Genomic DNA, 24,941 nt, shown 5'->3' on the forward strand with positions numbered 1-24,941 from the left:
AATTACTAGATAATTGCATTTGTATTTTTTATAGAATATAAATTATTAAAGACTACATTTACGTTACTCAACTAACTCTATTATACTTTGTTTATTACAGTAATAAGATGGAATTTGGCGTAGTTGAACTTTTGGCTGGAATAGGTATACTATTTCTCGCATGCCACTACTATCTTATGTACGGCTTTGATTTCTGGAAGAAACGCAATGTAAAGGGTCCAAAACCAGTTCCGATCTTTGGCAACATTAAAGACGTAGTTTTTGGCAAAATAAATCTTGCCCTACTGATAAAACTATACTACGATGATTACAAGGGGGAGCCCTTCGTCGGTATCTACAGAAAAAGTTCGGCGATACTAATTCTTCGTAACCCAGACCTTATCAAAGACGTGCTGATAAAGGACTTCAATGTCTTTCCAAACCGGGACCGTATCGTTCCCCCAAAGAATGATCCGTTCAGCCAAAACATATTTGAGCTAGAGTATGAGAGATGGAAGTCATTAAGACACAAACTGACGCCTGTCTTTACTTCGGGTAAGTTAAAAGACATGTTTTACTTAATTTCCGAATGTGCTGATCACTTAGAGAAGTATGTGGAGAAGCTGGCCGACAGGGGCGGGCCGGTCGAGTGTCGCGAATTGACAGCTAAGTATACAACCGACGTCATAGGCGTTTGCGTGTTTGTATTGAATACCAATTCAGTCAGCGATACAGATAGCCAGTTTCGAAAAGCGGGAAGAGATTTGATGGCGAGTAGTTTCTCGAACACTTTAAGAGGGATATGGAAAGAATGGCTGCCAAGACTGTATGAACTGTTGAGGCCGTATGTCTATAATAGGGCCATTGACTACTTTATTGGATCGTTGAAAGAGACCATGGAGTACGGGAAAAAGAATAACATTTCCACAAGGAACGATTTCCTTGACTTGCTTATGGATCTAAAAGATCAACCGGATTCGCTTAGTGATTTTGGTAACCAAATTGCCATTAAAAACTGTTTTCCTCGTAAAATTCAAAGTAGTTTCTTTGTATCGAATTTTAATGGCAACTAATTCTAGAATTCACCAATGAATTATTGACATCACAAGCATTTATTTTCTTTCTTGCTGGATTTGAAACTTCATCGGCGACTATGAGCAATGCGTTATACGAGTTAGCACTCAATCAAAGGTAAGATATAAAACTGGAAATTCAAATAATACATGTATATAAATTGAAATATTTTATTTTAACTGCATGGAACTTAATCAGTATGTTTTTGTTGATAAACAATTGCCCACAATTAGGTCGTAAATAAATAAATTTTTGTTTAGAAACAATACGGAAATACCCACCAGGAAGTATCTTGCAACCATGTTCAGTAGCTCCGCATACTTTTGCTAAATTAAGCGTCTCAATACCAAAAGGAACTTTAGTAATTATACCTGTGTGGGCAATACATCACGATCCAGAAATTTTTCCTAATCCAGAATTGTTTGACCCCGAGAGGTATACTGTAGAAAACGAAAAGAATTGGCACCCAATGAATTATTTCCCGTTTGGCGATGGACCGCACAATTGCATAGGTACACGGAAAAAAAGTGGGCCTGGGAGGACACCGCCCCGAGTGGAAATTGGGTACGGCACGCCGTACTTGAAATCCGGTCCTGATCAGGGGAAACTTCAGGCTCCTGATCAAGCTTGTAATGATGCGCTAACCCGGCCCGGATTTGCTTGCCTAGATTTAGAAAACATGTAAACTGTAGCAGACTCCTACGATACAATTTATAGGTTTAATGTAATATTAAGGGTACAGTAGAGGACACCTGAAGTAACGTAAATCTTATGAGAATATAAAAGTAGTCCTAACCTATATGTGATTACAATAGCTTTGGTTTTGTTAGGAAATATATTTTGTGTGTTAACTCCAAAATAATTTGTTGTATGTGAAAAAATGAGTGAACGAAACAAGTTGAGAGTTCGCAATTATCGAATAAAGCAAAAGTTGAAAAAAGACATGCTTGAAAAAGAAGCTTCAGATAATGCAGTAGTGCCAAAGAAGATTTTGCATGTAGAGAGTAGTAAAATTCTAGTAAAGCAAGTTCAGGAAGTAGAAGACATAGAAAACATTGTTAAGAATAAAGAATCAGATACAGATGCACCTGTTATAGCAAAGAAGTATAATAGCGAATCTTAGAAGATTTTCATCGGATGAAGAGACTGATTCTGGTGATAGTGATGAGGATTATTCAGATGCAGCTGAACAATTTATTGAGACAGATTTTGTAAAAGACTTGAAGAAATGGTTTTTTACGTTTACCATTCCTAATACTCATCTAGATGCTTTATTGAAAACGTTGAAACCGTATCATTCTGAACTTCCTGCATGTGCAAAAACATTTTTAAAAACAGGTAAAAAAAAAACTATTTGAAATTAAGAATTTTAAAGAAAATGATCCTGAAGATAAAGCCAAATTTGTTTACATAGGTATTGCTACAAACCTTAGAAGAACTATAGATGTTAAATTACACAAAGAAAAAAAATTATCTTGCAGTTTAGTTTAGATGGTTTACCACTTTTTAAATAAAGCAATCATGAATTTTGGCCACTATTGGGGAGGATTTATGATAAAGAAGTAATTTATGAGCCATTCATAATAGCCGTTCACAGTGGAAAGTGTAAACCTTCTAATGTAGATACTTATTTGCAGAAGTTTATTGAAGAATTGGATTCACTCTTAAAAAATGGAATTGAAATAAGTGGTCAGAAATTCAATGTTGAAGTCATGTGCTTTATTTGCAATAGACCTGCAAGAGCTTTTTTAAAGTGCATAAAAGGACACACAGGGTATTACGCCTGTGAGAGTTGTACTGTAATGGGTTATAGACAAAGTAATCGCCTTCTGTATGGCGTAGAAGATAATGTGAACAGAAGTGATAATTCGTTTAGATTACAAGAACAACCAGAACATTATCACAGTGTATCTCCCTTGACACGTATACAACCTCCAGTTAACATGATAAAGGACTTTGTACTTGATGTTATGCATCTAGGGTGTTTAGGTATAATGAAAAAGCTTTTTGTGGATTATTGGATGAAACCATCAAAATCACAAATAAAAAGACAAGACATGCTGCGAGTGTCCCAAAGAATGCTAAACCTTTCAAAAGATGTTCCAAGTGAATTCCAGCGAACAACTCGATCACTTGGAGAAATAAGTATGTGGAAGGCAACCGAATTTCGCTTTTTCCTTCTTTATTGTGGCATATTTATCATGAAGAACATCCTGGCTGATGACCAGTATCAGCATTTTTTACTCCTTGCCACAGCTTGTCGTTTACTAAGTTGTCAAAAATCATGTAAACAATAACAATATGCAGACATTGCGCAGACATACTTGGAACGTTTTGTTTTGTTAGCTAAAGAGTTGTATGGCGAAGAAACTCTAGTATTAAATATGCACAGCTTAGTACATCTAGCTGATAACGTAAAGTATTTGAATTGCTGCTTAAGTGACCTAACAGCATTTCCATTTGAAAATAAATTAGCGCAAGTCAAAAAATGTGTTAGAAGTGGCAACAAACCACTTGAACAACTGTGTTCAAGACTTGAACAAGAGAGACTGTACAAAAAGCCAACAGTTCTTCAAATAGGATTGTGCAAAATCTTGAAGAAACAGAAATGTAAAGAAGGGATCAATGTTAAACATTTGCAGTTTTGTAACTCGCAACTGACAACGAATCATCCAAACAATTGTGTTTTGTTGAAGAAAAAATCTATTATTAATACATGTAATATGCACATATGCCGAGAGACAGAAGATGTAAAGAAGATTGTTATACTTGGTAAACAACTTAATATTGTCGAACCTGGCTTCAATTATCCACTGGATTCAAGTTTGTTGAACATTTTTCAAGTTGAAGAATCAGATGATATGGAATTAGTTGAAATTTCCTTAAATGATATTGAGTGTAAGTTAGTTTTCTTGTCTATTTATGAATTAACACATGATAAAAAATTGTTATATGTAGTACTGTTACTTCATATGTAGTGATTTTCTCTATACTTTTCAATGCCATTAATAAATAAATGTATAATTTCGAGTTTAAAAGGTTTATTTATTTTTGTTCTTCATTAAATACAAAACTTTGAATTTGAATATCCGCCACTTTTAATTTGTTTTGATATGCACTTTTAGGTTATGGTTGACATTTTTTTAAATTCAGTTTTGTAGAAAAAAAATAATTGTAAATGGTTACAAGAATAAATGTTAAGTTAACTATTCTGAAATATATATAAATTTACGTGTAAATATCAACTATCCAAGGTATGAAGTGTATTACAGTATTTACGGACGAAAATCCGGGTCTGATGTTTGGCACATCAGCCGTAGGTGCGCGCGCAACTTTGTCGTCTATAACTGTCCCACAACATTGGCGCTTGTTTGAAATTCACAATGTTCAGGTAAACTATTAGTTTGCTTTTAATAATGGCCTCATTAGTGTTTTGCTTGTCGAGTGGTGCACACGTTTTTTGTAGAGCTGATTCATTTTGAGGTTTATAGTAGTCATTTGTATTATTAAAGGTAATAAACTAGCTTTATATACACATGCACAATCATGAGTAAAAAATACTTAACATTTTTTCAAAACAGATGGCTCCTGCAGAGAAGAAGCTGTTAAACTTTATTATAGCTAAGATAACAGACATGAAATGCAATGCTTTACATGACAGGGTTGTGATTGTTCCTGTTAAGTTCCTGCGTATGAATCAAGCTACAAAGAAGATATTGATAGCATATTTGGAATCAGCATCTGCAGATGATGACAAACTCATATTTGATCTCACTCGATCAAATGAATTGCCTCCACCTGCCGATTGGCCACTTTTTGAAGCTGAAATTATTGAAGCTTTTTGTGTGTATTAAAGAAATGGTTTTTTGTTATCAATATTATTTTTATCAGTTATTTACTGTTTTTTTTTCAAATTTTTTAGATACGTATCATGAAGCTGAAAAAAAATGGATGTACCGACTACAGTAGTTGAGGAAACTGTTGATGAGCAAAGGAAAAAAAGATGAAGTTGCTCTACGAGGTTCCACAATTCCCAAATACCAATGGATCCACCAACATTGATCCAGTAACCGGTCATATTATTGCTGCAAAAGAAATGTCAAAGGTTGGAACTGTTCAGTCACCATTAGTATAGTCAGTGATTCATGAAGAAATAGCAGAGGTTCTAGCAGAGATTCATGAAGATCCACCTGATATTGTGCATGAAGAAGAAATTGAATCAGGTAATTACAATCGAAACAAACATTAGTTTCCTTTGCTATAAATAAGCTTATTTATTTTTTAGAAACTGTAGAACAAAATGATACTGGAGAATTCTTGATACCATCATCATTGATAACAAAAGAAGATTTGGCGAGTAAGAACTTTTGAATATTTACATTTCTCCAAATTATTATCAGTATACTTTTAAAATAATATTCATGTTTTAGCATTCAAAACTCTTTTGTATTATATTGTTATTATATAAGCTGAAAAAAATCCGAAAGCGTACAGAGTTGGTTTGGACAGAAAAATTGCGAACATTCAACTAGAGATGGTTCAATTGAAAACACTGGTGCAAGATAAAAGACCATTCGGAGATAGTGAACATGTTCTATCATTGGAGAAGCTAAAAGAAATTTATGACGTTACCCTTCCTATGGAAACTTCTACAGAGTTCTGCAATTTTAATTCAAAAATTGTGCACGATAATTACATTAGCTTAGTGAGTATAGTGTATATTAGTATTATTAATGCTGTCATGACAATGAATGTTAAAAAATTGAAATTTAATCTATTTTTATTCATTTCAGAAAACTTATTTTGGCTGCAATATAAATACTCAAGAGAAAAATGTAGCTGCCAAAGTTATAACTTCTATTTTCAAAACTTTCTTTTCTAAAGATCTTGTTAGAAAATTTACTGCTCAAAAAAAAGTAAAGACAAGTACATTTTTAAAGATTCTAAGTTTTACGACTGCTTGTTTAGTAAGAAAGGAAATAAAAGAATTATTTTGACTCATGTATTTATATAAAAATATTCTTCATAAATAAGTATAATATTTTTCAGATGCAATGCAGAATGCATATAGTAAGAAGGGACAAACAGTGACAAATGCTGATTTACTGGGACTGATTGGAACTGTTATAAACAATGCTGCTGATTGGGATCGAGATCGTGACAGCAGAAAAAGAACTCGGGATCAAGATAGTGATGGCAATGACGTTTAAAATATTAATAATTAAAATTTGACTATTTTTATATATTTCAGTTACATATACGTTTTAATGTAATTTATGTTCTATAAATTGCTCATGACGTACTTAATAAATAAATTAACAAATAAATATTTTAACGTTTGTACAACATTATTTGGCATTTATTATATTAGAGTAAGATGATAATAAGAAAATGATTTAGTATACTTCAGGATTTTATCCGGCCCGGATCCGGTACTGTAGTAGTCTATACAGGTAAACTTCAGGTAGGGTAAACTATGCATGATAAAGCCCGTAACATTGTCTGATTTGTCAATTTTTTTCTCTTCATATTTTTTTTCTCGGGCCGGATTTGCGCATCATTACACCCGTGCTACGGCCCATACCCGATTCCTAGCTTGGTCCGGATCAGTACCCTAACTCTCCTGATCCGGCCCTGATCTTACCCGTAGGATTTACAATAAATTTTGAAAATACAAGGCAATGTGTTAAGAGCAGTAACCTCAAAACTCACTAACATATATGTATACTATTCTGGCATGCATGTTTTGAAGTGATAACTTCTTATGGGACGGTGAACCTACAATGTTTGTAGCCAAAATCCTTTTTTAAACGTAAATGATTTTAGAATTTACGGCGTTAAAAGAAATTTGATTATTAAGTTTATGGATTTTAGGTTATAAACCCATTGGTGGAGTCAAGTACTAAACATAATGTGGGCATATTTTGTTGACATATTATGCTAAGAAAAATATGGCCAGTAGTTATTAACCGGCCATATCTTATGGCGTATTTTCTACGACGGTTGTTATATTTGTTATAATTTTTTTTAAAGGTGTATCACTGATACACCTTTGAACAAAATTATAACAAATATATAATAAGCCACAACTAGAACTCTGATGCTACACGCCGAACCGAATGGGGAAAAATGCCACTGTGACACTATGCGCGCGCATGCTTCGGAGAGAGCGTGCTGCGAACGAGGCAGCGCGCAGCACAAGAACTGGTTCCAAAACAGCACCGGGTCTGTGCTGCATTGGCTTCGCTCAGACCGCTCTCATTCGGCACGCTTATTTTCCCTAATGGCACGCGTATGCGCTGTATCGGCATAGGTAATTCAGCTTTCCTGATTCTGCACACGAGTGCAGGTGTCCTCCCAGGCTCACTTTTTTCCGTGTACGAAGAGTAAACTTATGCCTGTTTATGATTAAATAATAATTCATCAATAATTTATTTGTAGGATTAAGATTTGCACAATACAAAACTAAAATTGGGATTGCTACGCTTATAAATAATTTTAGAGTCGATGTGTGTGATAAAACTTGTATTCCGTACAAAATTATCCCAAGATCATTTGTTCCTGCTCCTATGAACGGAATATATTTGGAAATTTCAAAATTGTAAACATCTAGTCTGAAAAAATTTCGCATCTTTAAAGAAATTAAAGTAACAATATTTTTCGTATAGTATACCTAAGTTAATTAAAAAAATATATCATACTTTGATTTCTTTAATTAATTGGTACCTGCAATCGGATATTTTTTTTTAAATTTAAATGTAACACTATATTATTTTCAGAGTAACCTTTTATTGAAAAAATGACTTGTTAAAAAAGAATTGATTGATCAAGATTTATGCGGCTGTGCTTCGTATTGTATTTTATAAAATTAAGCAATATATGTGATTTAGAGTACATAATATAGGTATACTGTATACTTATATTATGTACTCTACAGTATATTATTAACGGATTGTTATGAATATTAAAACTATTTGTTCGTGTGTGAATCTATATTAAAACTATTTCTACATATAAATACGTTTACGTTTTATCGCACGCATCTCATACTTTTAATTGTAGCAGACTTGAAAGTTTTATGTATCTATAAAATTTTATGAGTATACAATAAATTTAGTTTTAACAATTTGCATATTACAGTATTAGTATTTCGTATGTGCTTCTGTACAAGCGCGTGAACATCTAACTACATCAATGATTATATTTCAGGGCGCATATAAGTTATGTTTCCTACTCCAAAAAAGATAGGAATCATCATTCTATTCGTTCTCTGATTGGTCGTCGATTGGCCAATAAGATTACAGGATAGATGGCGGGACGCGCATGATAGTTTGTTTCTAACCTATAAAAATGTTTAATAGAAAGCAAAGCGCGCGGAGCGTGTATTGATCTTGCTAGTTACTGTAAAAATCATAAGCTTATGTATATAGTATGCATACACCGAGAAAAATATATAGTGACCATTAGCAGAATTAAACTATAAACCCTAGCAGCATAAGTATACAACAATATTTTATAGTAATTATTACTCATAAATTTATAGTAAACATTTTTTAAAAAATCGGTTTGAAATCGATGATTATTTTACTATATCCGAATAGTAAAATTTACTTTATTCGAATAGTTAGTTTGTAACGGGGTGAGACTTGACGTGAGAGGAGAAAATCACAAAAGGAGACGCCGGGACCGAGAATCGATCCGGCGCTCCCGAGATTTCTAGGCGCGCGTGCTACCGCTTGAGCCAACACCGCCCTATTTCGTCACTCTATCCTGCCTCGATTACCGGCGTGGCGAGGGACGTTGTTCCCCATTACAAGTTTTACTATAACATATTAAGTATATTAAATACTTAATAAATATTAAGTACCTATTACAATTTTTATAGTAAAAAATACTAAATCATTTAGTACGCTACTATGCTCTAATAGAAAATATAACTAGACAATTTATAGTAAACTTGACTATAAAAATTGTACCATCGATCTGATTAAAAAGGCCAAAAATTTTACTAAAATATTGTTACATTTACTATAAATTTTGTGATTACTACCATATTTAAAATTACCATGGCGTATAATAATCTCTATTTTTCTCAGTGTATGCTCTCTCCACGTAAAACAGTGAAAAATTTCACTATTTATGCAGTGAACGCATTTTTCACTGTTGAAATAGTGAAAAAATCACTATTTTGACACCAAAATTCGGTTTAACTTTTAGAACATTGAAAATATGACTATTATAATCAGTGAAACGCTAACATAAATACTATTTTGTCAAGTGAAAATTTCACTTTTGAATAAGTGAATCTGATTTCACTTATTCAACAGTAAACAAATGAGAGGAGCGATCCTAAAAATGAAACTCTTAAACCCACATATCCGATTCACCCCCTGCAGTAAAGTTTTAATAGGAAAAAATTTTTTGTTAATACGTTTGAACATTGGGGGAAAGCGAGGGCAAGAATATAATATTTATTAAGGGAGTTATCTTGAAACTGATCCCTGGCCAGGAGAAAGTAAGATTACGCAAATAGATGATGTCCAGAGGGTCACCGATGTCGGAATTCAGGGCCGGTATATAAAAATGCATTTTTCGTCGATATCTCGTAAAGGGAGGCTTTTCGTGAAAAACAGACGAAATTTTCGCCCCATATATGGGGCTCGAACATCGCCATTCGAGTAGTTAGTAATTAAATTTTTTTTAATTTTGAGGTTAGGAATCCGTTTTTTGCTTTCGAAACGATGCGTCCTTCTTACAACTCCATAAAGCTAGAGAATGACGTCTACAAGTGAGCCTTTTACAAAAATTTACGGAGCGCACTACCTAGAGTCCGTCATCGCCGACCCTGAACACCTAGACACGAAAAACTATGTAGCGTACTAGATAGCTGCATACTTGAGGCATTTATTTATTCGTGAAGCAATCGTTCGAAAATATGACCTCTAATTGAAGAGCTCTCGGTGCTTATAGGGTAGGTGGATTTGAGGTTTTTTTAGATGAAAAATTATCACCTCCGCTTGCTTTCCTTCTATGTGCTATGCGCATAAAAATCAAAGCTCGAGATATACTATGCTATTATTTATAGATTACCGTTATTTATTATTAATTTTAGTTTGTACACGTTAAAGTGATTAATATATTAGATATGAAATTTTGAACGTAATAGTTCAGTTTAGGTAAACGGATAGCACGCACGACTACCACGCTGATGACCCAGGATCGATTCTCGCCGCCAACAAAAAATTTAATTTCATTTCTTTGTTTCTAAATAATATAATTTTCATACGAAATTAACAAAAATTGATAATAATACGTCTAATATAAATAAACAAACAAAGAAATTAATTTTGTTGTTCCTCAGTGTACATTTCTAATCGATTTAAAATCCGATATTTTCACTTTAAGTAGTGACCATTTCACTAATTCATTCAGTGAATAGTCACTATTTGGCAGTTGCATACTTTTTACTGTATAAATTAGCGCATATGCACTATCAATCAGTGAAATTTCACTATTTTAAACGGAGAGAGTGGGTGATCAATAGTGTATATCGCGTCATGATTGATATGACAAAGAGCAAAATATTCTAAAAAAATATTTTCAAATCGAATTCTGAAAACTAAAAATACTGAAAACAATCCACCCCCGATCGCCTTCGGTTGTCAACGTCTCTTCGTCGAATTCCAGAGCTGCGCCGCAGTCAGACAGTCGACGCCTCGGGACTGGGACATTCCGTGTTTCGTCCTTTTCTGCAAGTCTCGAAAATTCAACGCGTATTATATGCGACTATATAAAGGAGGAAAGAGGCGCCTGAAGAGCAATGGAACAGACAGAGACAGAGGGAAGTGCTTAATTACAATGATCGCGTTCTGAGCGGAGGCCAGGAACCAGCTCGTCGACTATGCCCCGAGTCTAACGCGTCGCAGTTAAATGCGCCGTGCAGTTTTGTGTCGGTCTGGCAGCCCGAGGACATTTCTTCTTCTCATTCTTCTCCTTCATCTCTCCGGTAGATCCACCCACGAAATTCCATTCCTTTTGAAGCTGGCTGCGCATTCCGTCAAAATTCAAGCTGCACTCTAATTGCGCGGGTGCTGTTTCGGCTTTTTACGGCGAGGGTTGATATATATATATATATATATATATATATATGGTTTGTCAGCTGGAAGTATTAAAAGTACAAGAACAATGTAATTATCACCTTTTACTGGACTGAATTAGATTTAAATGTAAGCCATATAATTATAATCTTAAAAATGTCATCCCTCATCTTGAGTTTATAATAAACGAGTTGTGGATGAGTCTACTCTGATAACTAGCACGAAATACCGTAAGTATTTTTCTAGGATATTTTTCTAACCTGCATTCAATATCTCTCCTTAAGATCTAGAGGAAAATGCAGTGTTAGACCTCTTAATAAAAATTATTTGCTCGATAGGACTATTAGAATCATTAGTTCTAGAAATCTTCAACGAGTGTTCTAGCTACTTACAATACAGAATGTATAATTAATCCAGACAAAAACGGCCACACGTCATGCCCTTCTTCCTCGATGTCATAATAATTCCGAACTCCACCAATTAGCATATATAAACGTGCATAATATTGACTGAGACCTTTCTCGACTTTCTAGCTCAAATTAAACGGCCCCTGGAGAATGATTATTCGCTGTGCAGCAAAGCAGAACGTGGTTGCACAGCAGCAGTAAACCACGTGATATTAAATAAATAAGACCGTGCCTACGTTATGAGTACATTTCGTGGAGATCTCGAGTGGTTTTAAGGTGGTATTAACTGCATTTTGAAAAATACCTTATTATGGACGGAACGGCGTGGCTTGAAATTAGAGCTGGAAATTTATGAAATTTGAAGGTCGAGAAAAGTAAATTGGTCGAATTGTGCGTGGATAAATGCTTTCGATTATTTTTGATGTGGTAAATTTGAATTTAATGGAATAAATGTAGGGAACTTTTTTAAAACACATGCATCTGTATATATCCACTAAAATTTAAATGTATACAATGTAATTAACTTGATATTCATTCTTTAAGGGGAGGTCGTCCCAAAAAATACTGTTTTTCTATCACATAAAACTTTTTGAATAAAGTTTGCAAATGAAAAACTGAGTCTGTAGCGCCGTAGTGTTAAGTTTAATGAACTAGGAACGAAGGCGCGCATCGCGCGCTCTTGATTCTATCTCTGTCTAATAACACTGGTAGAAAATCTATTATAATTATTGGGCGGTACACTAACGTCTGCTAATATATTATAAGCATGTAACATGTTACTAAATCCCTCAAAACTATTTTTTGACATTGGTTTGAATAGTGAATTTGAAGAAACGTTCAGTATAAGAGTCAGTGGGTTTGTCTATCTTACTATGCTACCTCGAAAACATGTAACCTACATGATTATGATTTAACTGTTTTCATTCATATTTTCACATCGAGGCCCATATGAATTTTTTAATTTAGCGTATCAATTTTTGCTTGTAGACAGTTACACAGAAACTACTATCTCTAGAACATTGTATTTCTGGTTTCCAGTGTTTTTTACATGCAGGAAGTGATAAGTATTTTAGCTTTTTTGTCAAGGCATTAATTAGAATTTTTACTTTTAACAGTTGTGAGAGATTTTGAGACCGATACCTGTTTCTCCATTTTTGCATTTTTTCTCATTCGAAAACTAACAGTTTCTTTTGTGATTGTGGAAAGATATTTAAAGTTAAATTAACGTTAACTGAAATACTTTTGTGTTCGACTACAACACCCATGATAATTATTTAGTCGTATAGCATGAGTTTGCATTCACATCAGTGTCGGAGTCGAAATCAGAAGTTTTTCAGTTAAGGTCAATTCAACTTTAAATATCTTTTCACAATCACAAAAGAAATCTATATGCAAAATATGAGCTTTCTAGACCTGTTAGTTTTCGAATGAGAAAAAATGCAAAAATGGAGAAACAGGTATCGGTCTCAAAATCTCTCACAACTCTTAAAAGTAAAAATTCTAATTACCTAAAACCTTGACAAAAAAGCCAAAACATTTATCACTTTCTCCATGTAAAAATATGCTAGAAACCAGAAATACAATGTGCTAGAGATAGTAGTTTCTGGGTAACTGGCTATAAGTAAAAATTGACCTGCTCAATTAAAAAATAGTTATATTACATATATTTTATCTGTTATCAAGGTTTCCACATTTCATTTTAAACACCTTAAGCATTTCTACCAGGGTTATGAGTTATGACTGTTTTGAGGGTTATGAATTTAAAGCGCGGTTCTGATCTCGTTGCCTAGGCAACCAACCAGCAACCAATCAGAATCTCGTATTAAATGCTTCACAACAAAGGCCATCATTTTTTTTAAGAGAGAGAGAATCGTTCTACCGATAGAAAAATTCAATCGGACTTTCTGTTTTTCTAGAAGTTTGGAAATACAAAATACCCCGTGGCGGATTTGCGAAGTGTTTGCACAGACATCTCCTTAAGTAGTTATTCCATATTTTTGTTTTCAATTCTGTCAATTTTTGTTTCCGTATCGATGCGATAAGCGCGTGAAAAGAAGCGAATTTTATAAAGATAAAGTAGGCTTAATAAGAAGGTTTAATAAATTATAAGGAATGAGTTTAGACAACTGATTAACCTTACAAGAATATTTCTGTTACCATAATTGACGTGCATTGTGTCTATGGATGATTTTTCGAAGATTCGTGTACAAAAAAAAAATCGATGCCGAAAAATACGTAAAATAACTGACTCAGCACTCACACAAAAATTTTATTTGTCGCTTGTTGTCTTTGCGCCAAAACCACATGGCGCTCAAAACAGCATCTACGTCTTTAAGGTGGCATCGCGTGACAGGATACATCATAAACAAAAATCGTTGTAAAAAAAGAAGCATTATTCACCTCGACGAGCAAAAACTCGATGCATTTTGCCCCGGGCCAAAAGTGGGCGTTCCAGGCCGCGCAAAAAATGCTTTTCGGGAAACAACGATCATTAGCCTCTATAATTTCTCGTTATTTTCCTCGAGAACGTTATGGGCATTTGCGCGAGAATATTTGCATTAAACGACGCACGGACGACAGGCGCATGCTCTCAGCTTGTTTCCTTGTATCTATAGGGAAGTTTCGAAGAATCGAGCAAGTGGCTCGTTAATTTGTTAAGCGTCGCTTTTGACAACGACAGGATTGCTGCCGTTCGCGCGTTTCTAATAGCCGTAATTATGTTAAAGCTTAATGCGCGATTAGTATAATCCAGGCGGGTCGGCTGATTTTTAGCCGAATATGGTGATTTTTAAATTAGAAAATCATTGTGTTTATGCGGGCTCGAAATTACTAGGCGGGTACTTAAACAATTAAGAAGCGCATGAAATATTTATCACGCTGGAGCTTGGTTGACACTTTAAATGGGACGTTAATATTCTATCGAAGGGGGGGAAAGAGACATTTTCAGTGTGATCAGTAATTATATCATCATCTTGAGAGCGCAGTTTGTATCTTATTTGTAAAGAGTGGTGGTGCAAAAAATGCGCAGTTTTGATAAAAAGCACTGCCAGCTTTAAAGTTGACTAATTTTCATCTGCACGTTATTGGCTGATCAATATCAAGAACATAAGCATTGATTAAAAATTTGTCAAACCCTAATGAGGGTTGCGTCAAATATCTATACGCACAACTATATAATATGTGCAAATCCAGAAAAAACCGGACACTTTTGGATGTCTGGGTGAACAAAATTGAAATTTGAGGGCACACCTACCAGATCAACCTTTTTGGGTTCCTTAGGCCACCCAGAACTCGAAAAACCTTGGGTTCTCGCGATTTCGAAATACCTATTTTTTTGCTGGGCACTTTAAATCTCTTCTAAATGGGGAAAATAAACGAAAATTAGCCACGGTTCAACTGTACCCACTCAGTGTCTGAAAGCGCAATCCGAAAATGTGTATTACTAGGATCGAGGTATTAGAAAAGAGCTTTAATTTAAGGGCTGATGATTTAAAAATGGTTACCTGGGTAAAATGGTATAAAAGGTGAAAATAGCAAAAAATTGTGAAAATTTTGATTTTTTACGAAAATTAGCGATTTTTCTCATTTTTAAAATTTTTACAACTTTCGATCTGAGCCGTCAATTTTAACCACCCGGCCCTCAAATTAAATCTCTTTTCTTTTACTTATACTCTTAAAAGTTGGTCTGGTAGAAAGTGTACAAATTTCAATTTTGTTCATCCAGACCCCAAAAGTGTCCGGTTTTTTTTCTGGATTTGCACATATAAGTGTTTTCGAGCACATACAGCCGCACCAAAGATCGACTACTAATGTTCATTCCCTCGAGCAATTACACGCGAGATCTCGGGCTCTCCAAGGCCACGAGCAAATCCAACTTCTTTTTGCCTTGAAGTCGGACGCGCCGTCCATCACGGCATTCCTAATTCGCACTCAGTCTAAAACGACCAGGTTGCCGCGTGCTCGCGCGCGTAATCCATATAACTAGCAGCGCAAGTACAAAGCGCGATCGCGCGATCACCCAGCGCAGTCGCAGGACCCGTCATAACTCTCTGGAATAGCTAATATACCGCCGCACAGTCGTATAAACGCGAATCGCTCGGCTGTACACTACTACTTATACTACTTGCACGTTAGAATGATTTACGGCTCGGATGTGGAGCCTAAGTGTTGTAAGAGTAGCGCGGGCTGAGGTGCGGAGTGTGTACGGTAAGATGGTTCTCTTGTTTTTTTTTTTTTAAATCGGACTATCAATTAACGATGTGTTGGTTAAAACAAGAATGAGAGAACTAAGTTACTGCACGTACATTTTTATATACTTGGTTAGCTGATAGGTCGATGATCGTAAACAAATGTTTTAGTTTAACGTCTATCCTCAGGGAAAAGATAATGACACTTTCAGCACTAAAAAAGCTAAAACTCGAAAAATCAAATTAAGAGATCAAAATCCACAGGCGGTTTAACTGAACTTCTAGGATTTCACCCCATTTTATATAATTGAGCATTACAATAACTAAAAAAATGAGAAAATATCGATAAGAATAAGTGAAAAACCAAAAAGCAGTTTCGATATAGGTGCTAACAAACCACTATATAATATATAACGGTGAGGGGCACAAAAAAGTGCCTATGCGCCACCTATCTTAGTTGACCCACAGACACGAAGATTGTGAGTGAGGGATTTGCTCAAATCTGCTTTGCATTGACGTATCGCGAATCATACGTTTGCATAACTTACAAACGAATTAATTAGATTGGTCTAGCAACAGATTTTCAATAGAAATTTTCAGTACAATATAATTCACTGTTTGCAAAATATTATAAAAACTATCTCACACAATAAACTATAAAATTACGAGCTATTGTACTTTGCACCTTTTGAAGAAATATGCTTTTTGAGCTTAGCAAAGTATATAGCGCATATAGCATTCCTGAAATTTTATAGTCTCCTCGGGCATTTTTCACGAGAGCTGTACCCTCGTCTCTCTTTGCCAAAATATCCGGGAGATCAACGAACTCGCGGCGAAAGAGACAGCCGGACAGGGACCACTTATAGGCGAATATGCGTGCCTGTCTCCCCCCCCCCCCCCCCGTTGATTATTGGCCCCCGCGATAATGATCGAGCTATGTCTATCGCGCGTCATTGCACTTGGCTCAGGGCAATGCGAGGGTGGTTATTACGCCAGAAAGAGTTCGGCTTTGGATCCTCTCGCGTATATATCATCGGTTGCGGCGAGGGGATGCGTTGCTCGAGGTGATATCGCGCGCTAGAAGATTCATAAAAAACGGTTCTTCGCAGCCGTTGCGCTCTCGAGGGGGAGTGCCTTATGGCTGCTGGTCGTAGATTTTGATTAAATCTTCGAGAATGTTGCACGCTGAGAATGCTGCGTTTTATTTTTGGTTCGTTACTTCCAAGGGTATAAGTGATGCTTTATAAACAAGGTTTTTTTACGCAAGCATCTATTTTTATTAAATCATTTGCATTGTAGGATTATACCCGTAAAAAACTTCGTATCAACAGGTAAGAGTCCTCCCGCACAAATTCATCAGAGCCATTATCGAGCAATGAAGAGGGTTCGACGGGGGGATATTGGTACCTTGTCGAGTTGGGGAGGTCAAAAAAGCCAGAAACAAAAGCGACTGACCAATTGTAGTGCATGTGTGCGAAAACACAGTCATTGTAGTCGGGAAAAAAATATAAATTGCAGTGGAAAAAGAATGTTACTTCGTGGGGTCGATGATTTATGTAGCTGGAGGTTACGAAGAGGGGAAGATTGATCGTGACTGAATACTGAAATTTCTGGGTTTGTTCTTTTAATTGATCCTTCGACACGGACACGCGGTAGAGCTTGAAAAGAATCTTGTAATTCCCGTGATTTCACGAGTACTCAAAATCACGAATAATGACATTCAGCGAGTAAGTAAATTGCCTAAATTAGTACCAAACTTTGCTTCAGCAATGAAACAAAAACGAACGTCGAAAGCTTACACCATATCAAAAAGCATGAAATACCCGGTCTCTTCAAGTTTTGACCCGCAGGTGGCAAGCGGGCATCACCGAAAGTCACTTACGCACGTAGAATCTCGCGCGTCCTCGTTGATCCTCGTGGGGGGTCGCGCCTCTTATGTGGCTCAAGAGATCGGCGGCGCGAGATCCCGCGCGTGCGTGTACTCACAAAGGCGCGACAAGCTGCTCTCCGTGTCTTTCTTTTTGCGCGCGCGCGCGCGCGCCGCGGGTGTTCCGTCCTGCGGGAGTCGAGATTTCGCCAACTTGAGCGCTTTCTCACGAGGCTACGACATCGAGTAGTTTGCTGGAAAGAACTTTTGTTTTGATGCGGAGTAGCTGTTTGCTGTTCGCAGCAAAGAAATTAATAGAATCGCTGTTTTGTATCTTATTGGTCATTCGCACACCAGCAAGTTTATAAATTGTAGCTGTTCGATTGAGAATTGTTTTATTTGATCCTATTTCTGCAAATCGTTTGATCAAGCGCGATAAAGTAATAGAAACATGATTACAACAAGTACGTACAAGTACAATCTTCGGTAATTGGAAGTGGAACTGCTTTTACGAATACGCGAATACTTTATTCGCAGAGTGAGACGTAAAATAAAATAACACGCATCATTACCCGAAAAGCTCACAATATTCCATCAAATTACAAGGCGCGATGACCGCAAAGACAAATAATTTTTGTTGAAATCGCTGTATTTTCGTCTTAAATTGTATAATTCCCCTCCTCCAACTTGAGAGAAGAAAAACGTTCACCCGACTCGCACTCTTATCAGCCCAACGAACAAGACCATCATCATTATCATCGTCAAGCTAAGCTTAGCCTCCTCCGACGAAGCATTAAACTCTCGGACCCACTGCGGCGACACTTGTCTTGCACCAACCAAAAAGTTGCGGCACACATTTATAGAGTTTCCTTAATTGGCGCTGGCATGCGTATACGCGGGAGGCTTCCCATTTCTGTCGGCGCGATGCTCATTACCGTTAATTTCAATTATCGCGAAGCCGCGCGTAGGTACTACTGTGACGCAGCCCGAAAATACGCGCGACTCAAGATCAGCGGGATGCCTTTTTCAGGTTTGCTGAAAAAGCGAGAAGCTGCGTGATATGGCTGGAAAGGGCCTTGGTTGAAATCCTTGCAGGAGAATTTTTTGATGAGATGTATTTTTATTTAGGAAACGTTGTTTTTGTGCTGATCAAGGACGAAAATATGTTTATTGAGTGCTTTAAAGTGTTTTGGATTGAAATTTCTAGTTTTAAAAGGCATCCATATCAATTAATTTATTTGAATTTGAAAATATCAGTAACTAGAAAAGCCAATTATTCTTAAATCTAATTCTAAGAACAGAGCTCGATCTAATCCATCGCTCGATGCAATTTTCGATTAAAAGTTTTAAAATTGTTGATTGGCTAGATTGCGCATTACCTTACTTTAGTAAATGATACTGCATTTTCATTCCAAAACGTACGCGAATAAGAAAATAAAATACCTTACTGGTGCTGTCGCGCCGTGGAAGACTCCGAAACTATCGACCACGCAACAGGTGTTTGTCTCCCGAGCCAAAGCTATGGCAACGTGCTACTCTCGAGCTGCCACCACGATACCGGCTCGTAAACGTTCGATCTCATAAAAAATTTATAAAAATTCTTCAAAGCAGCGATTAATGTTCACGATACGCCAAGCCTGCGAGCAGTATATCGGCACCGACGCAGAAGCGCGATAAAAAATTATGTCGAGCGATCACGAAGACTCCATGAATTTTTATATACTTCGTGAAGAGCGGAACCGCGACGCAACTGTTGACTCTCGCGGATCTCTGCGCTGCGTAATATTAAACCGAGCGATCGAGATACGCACTCGAGACAATCAATTTCAACGAAGGCTGATGCGTGCGCGGACTTTAGCATAATTGAGCGATTTTTTATACAAGCTACCGGTCTGTGTGGGCCCGATCTGTAATTAAACGCGTGCTTTCTCACAATGAACTGAAGCTTTGATGTGAAAATCAAGATAAATTTTGATTGCTTAGTTGAGTTTTTAAAACATAGCGTTACAGGTTTCGGAGAAACAATCGAAATTTATCTTTCATGGCGCGCCGTGTGCGTCCACAAAAATGTATTACACGCAACGCTTATGATGAGCGTAGACTAAACTGCGCTTTTGAAAAATAAAACGTTGCTAAATCTCAAAGCCACTTTAATGCATCACGCAAACACGATTTTCCCATTTCAAATTTTGACAACAGTCGCCCACATGTAGACTGACTATAAATTCTTCCCCTGAGAATGTATATACATGTGCGACGCAATTGAGATTATAAACAGAGAGTCAGCCTGCGTTGGAGTGGTGACTACGTCTATAGAGTAGATGTTGGCAGTTCATTCGGTGATGATGAGTCCGGCTGCCGGTCAAGACGTGTAATGATCGTGGACATGCATCAACGTCCCCGATGCTGTTTCATGTGAAATCGCTGGCTGAAAAGGTAACAGTTTGTCTTGCGAAAATTTCTATATTCTGTCGTTTATAGAAAGGCTATATTGAATCTGATGAAATAATCCATTTGTACGTCTTAGATTGTTGCATTTATTAATTATTGTAAACAAAGTGCTTAATTTTCTGGTACGCACTTCCCATCTCGACAGTACTGTACACAAAGGAGATAATTATGATCCATATTTCATTTTATAACTAAAACTCGAAACATTCAGTTATCAATATTACAAACCAAATTTTCTCCGCAAGTTGTGCCTTCAGCAGCAGGACCGTCAGCATCGCAATATTTGTAGTCAGTTCGGAAGCAAGATAGTGCGTTGCAAATTCTTTTACCATTCTATGCAAGAATAATTTTTCTAAGAACGATGCTGAATAACTATATTATTATATAGCCGTGTAATCTAGTAGAATACTCACAAAACATGGTGTACTGTATCCAGCTCGTGCACATTGTTGATTCGCGCTCAACAATTTTCCTGGAAGTCCCGGTATGATAGTTGAGCCAACGTTGGGTGCATTTTTTAAACAACTAGCACCACTACCTCTACAAAATTTAATTCACTTTGAATAAACGGAAAATAAAATTTTTCCCGTTTTTAATACGTGGCAGTCTTACAATGAAAATTTGTGCAAAATTTTCTGACTGCAAGTGGACCACTTGAAATTATTTTCTTCTACGCTCGCAGAAGGTGTCATAATATAGCCGTCGCTTATTGAGCAACGTATGGCTTCACCAGTTCCATCGTGTGGTACGCCTAATCTAAATTTATCATATAATAATATTATTCATATGTAAGTATTAGACTTATTAAGATAAAAGTTTCATTACAGGTGAGCTATTTCATGAGTAGCAACGATAATTCCTCCAAATCCACCGTTGTCCTCGATGATCACTGTATTGAGATGCGAATGACAAGCTTTTCCAAGTAAAGAAAGTCCTTTAGAAGAAAATTTGTAATTTAACAGGGTTGTTTAATGCAATACGGTGTACAGGAATGAAAATAATATAGTGTACATTATCTTACCTACAATATTCGAATAACAAATATCTGCAGCACCAACAGAGCAAATATCTTCTCTGAATAAAAAAAAAGATCGTTAACTCGATGAGATTGTAGGAACAGTTATAATTAAACTTACTTACGTAGTCATTGTCACTGCTATATCATAATTTTTGAAACGTTTCTCGTAAAGGAAATATTTTCCTCCTTCGAAGAGGACTTTGTTTGCATTAACATTTCCTCTACTATTTTTACTTTGTTGAACATAGTACAAGGCATTTGGATCCTATTTAAAAAAGACAATGATTCATCAAACGTTTTAATCGAGTCATAATTTATGTGTATTTACCTTAGATAAGATTATTCCAGCAATGTTGACGTAAACTGTGGGTGACGTGATTAACTCGTAACGTAAATTCACTCCGTTCCAGAAACTGACCACGTAATTGAGAGCATCTGCGATGTTTTCGCCAAGTTTTCTCAGAATTTATGATGAATTATTTATAAATTGTTGTTTGGATCATTTTTTGAGAAACTCAAAGGTTTGCAAACAACTTACCTATATAATCTATGATCGACCACTACTAATATTTCTAGAAAAAGTTCGTCTAACCCTTTTGTTTGTTTTTTCGGAAGTTTATGGTTACCTTCATCATTCCTGTTATCTAGAAACTGAATATAAAGATCGCATTTTACGCAGATTATTGATTGTAAAATATATTGAATATAAAATACTCACATGCAAGGTTGCATTATTTTCTGACAAGCCGGCTTCTTCTAGAGCCTAAAAAATAAAATATTGTAAAATATATGAACGGTGTACCCGTCGCAATTTCCCAAATTGAAATCTATAAATTAACTTATTACATTTGGAATTATACTGAGTCGAGGGCTTTCAGAATCTGCCGAATTAGATTCTAAAAACCACACTGGTGTATTCGATCCAATAAAAAATTCAGTGCTGCTAAGTACAGACACAGCTAATCCAAGTACAAACAGTATTAACAGACTGCGTTTATTCATGATGAAAGAAATACATTAAAAATCAAAACTTAAAAAAAAACAATCATTCGCGTAGTTACAATCAGGCAATCGAGAAGAGACTGAGTCGATAATTACATATCGAAGAATTAGAGTAGTCAACTTCAGTGGCGTCCAAGTGGGAAGTGCAGCTGTATCAACATAAACTCTGCGATGCGATGCATAATATTGTGACGTTTATAAATCATTTATCCTGATTCGTTATGAAATTCGATTGTAACAGGTGTACAGATATTTTCAAAGGACAAACAGTAGCTTGCTTCACTTTAATGGGCTTAAGTGATGAAATATGCAGCGAAAGTTACACGTTCTCCTTCCCGCTAGAAGCACTAAAAAAGATTTCGTAAAATATGAACGTATTTCCGTGCTAAAACGCTCTCGTGCCCTCGCACGTCATCTCGCTGTAATACGGAATACCGCACGCCTGAAATCATTCCACCACTTGGAAAAAAAAAACTGATTGCGAAACGACAAGCCATCCGACGCGCGCCATATCTCTCAAAATCCAAAAAAACCTTCTCTCTCTCTCACTAGACAAACTAGCTCTCCTAGGCTTAAACGGCATTATACGTCATTTCGAGCTCAGCCTCGAGAATTTCATCACGCTGATTCATTTGCCCCCTTCTGGCCTCTACCTCCGCCGCTGAAATCTCGGGTTTCATATTCGTACGCGCGCGTAATAAATACGCCTGCATAGTGCGAATTCGCGCAGCGCATTCATACACATAAATATAGTTGGAGAGAGCCGAGAGCTTCATATATGCGGCGGTGGCTCGTCCCCCGCGCGCGCGAGCGAATAAATAAATGAACGCAGCGCGGCACCGTAAGTCACGCTAATTTACATCGTGTGCGGGAGGCAGCCGCGAATTCGCGAGAGAGAGAGAGAGAGAGAGAGAGAGAGAGAGCGCCAATTGAGAGAAAATTGAATTTATAATTTCTGCAATAAAGTTTCAGCGGGAGCGAGCGAGCAGGAATTTATGCGTTTTTGATTGCGAAACGCGAATTATTTAAGCTTTTGAGATAATTCAGGCGCCGCGATTTTTGCCTTTGTCGTGTATCTTTTCGCCGCGGTTAGTTCGTATAATGGATCATCGTTCGGTGGGGGAGAAGGTATGGAGCAGAGAGCTCTCTCGCGGTATGCACAGGAATAGTGAGGGTAATTAGCGAGTGGAATAAATTTGATATCTGGATTTTTGGAGTCAGCATTATTTATGGCGATACGTGCGCGCGCGCAACTCGAATTCATTCGAGCACATTTTCTATAGCTGGCCTTTTTGTTCGGCTTCGATCCGTGACGATTTTTCATTCCATACACATGTACGAATACCGCACGCATTAAAAACTTCCCACAACGTTTAACTACACGAGGAAAAACCTAGATCCATTAAGAACCAGAGGAGCATAATAAAATTCCTGCATCCAGCAGCACTCGCTACCCGTATTACGTCTCTGTACTGGTAGACGCCGAACGAGCCTTGGAGCGGGAAAAAATCGAGCGCCGCCTCTTCTAGGCGTGCACGCCTCCTCTCCGACCGTGAAAAAGCCGCGGCTCGCGCACGCGCGATCGCAATTATCCGCATCATTACCGCCTATGAATATTCACGGTGGTCTCTGACTGAAATTACGCAGGGGGAGAGAGCGAGTGCGCAAACAAGTGGCGCTTGGGTGGGCGGCGCGCGCGTGCTTATGGGCTTTGTCGGGGGAGTTGTAAACGCGGACAGAGACTTCTATAAAGACGAGTTTGATCGTGAAGTTTGATTACTGCATATGTTTTGGCGATGTGAGTGTGGGTATGTAGAACAGACAAATTGGATGAAGGATAATTTTGTGAGATTGTGCAGTATCAAAATCACCTCATACAGAGATATAGAATATGAAACAATGTAATTTTGAACTGGTTCAGCCTTGTCCCATCACGTAAACTGTATGAGTCTCCGATCAGCGAAAGTATAGGTGAGGCTTGAATACTTTTCTATCCCTCTTGTCCTAGCACTGCCTTCTTGGGACGCGCATGCTTCAGTTGTTGTTTAGCTCTGATAGCCGATGCTATGGAAATTGTAATGACTATTGTTTTCTAATGAAAAATTAAAAGAAGGGAAGAAATCTATTGTTGCCTTGATCTACTGTTATATAGCAGAGCATTAGTTATTTGTAAATGAAATTCAACGATAGTTATAGTATTATCGTATACCTATGACATCATAATATGTACTAGTGTAACGAAATAAAGACGTTGCTGCACAATCCATGCAAAGCCTCATCGAAACAGACATAACGCCACAAATCCGATTTCCCATATTGTCATCTGGATTTATACAACATCTCTCGATGATTTATAGGTGTCTCCTACAACAGCCGCAGCGCACTTTGAGATTGCACCGCTCCACAGCGCCATTAACCAAACACACGTATATAAGTATACTTATATACTCGACTGAAAAGTTCAGTAAGCGCTCTCCCACGACACGCGGCATTCCCGAGTATCAGACACAAAAACACATAAACGCCGACTCCCACGACGATAAATCTCGATCTCATTTGCGCTAGCGCGCAGACATAAATCCCAAAGCTCAGGCCTGCGCGGATTGTCCGCGATCGCACAAAGCGCGTGTGGGCTTCACCCACGCGTGTGCTGTAGTTGCGTGCGACGGGAATGCGGCGAAGATGATTTTTTTACTTCCCGCGCATCTCGCAGGCTTGCGGAACTGAACTGTGCGCCGCGCGCGAGTAGGCGATGTGATGACGGTGAGGTTCGCAAGACGGCAAAGGGGAGGGGGGGGGGGGGCAATTTACGAGTGGCTTCGCTGTTTTAGGAGGCTATTAGGAGGACGCGCAGCGACA

At 37.2% G+C, this 24,941-nt stretch overlaps 1 protein-coding gene and 1 pseudogene across 1 annotated transcript; one reads left to right on the forward strand and one right to left on the reverse strand.

Moving 5' to 3' along the window:
• Window positions 1–107: 107 nt before the first annotated feature.
• LOC100114991 lies at window positions 108–7,699 on the forward strand (annotated as a pseudogene).
• A 12,474-nt stretch (window positions 7,700–20,173) lies between these two features.
• LOC103315823 (venom metalloproteinase 3-like) lies at window positions 20,174–22,082 on the reverse strand. The gene is made up of 11 exons (XM_008206499.1): window positions 21,927–22,082; window positions 21,799–21,843; window positions 21,619–21,731; window positions 21,409–21,538; window positions 21,203–21,345; window positions 21,084–21,136; window positions 20,888–20,996; window positions 20,675–20,818; window positions 20,476–20,602; window positions 20,291–20,395; window positions 20,174–20,209 (listed from the first exon to the last, which is right to left on the reverse strand). The coding sequence occupies exons 1-11, from the start codon at window positions 22,080–22,082 to the stop codon at window positions 20,174–20,176; spliced, it is 1,161 nt and encodes a 386-aa protein (XP_008204721.1).
• Between the last annotated feature and the right edge of the window lie 2,859 nt (window positions 22,083–24,941).

Source organism: Nasonia vitripennis, chromosome 1 (genome assembly GCF_009193385.2).
Source record: "Nasonia vitripennis strain AsymCx chromosome 1, Nvit_psr_1.1, whole genome shotgun sequence".
In the NCBI taxonomy this organism is placed as follows: Eukaryota; Metazoa; Arthropoda; class Insecta; order Hymenoptera; family Pteromalidae; genus Nasonia; species Nasonia vitripennis.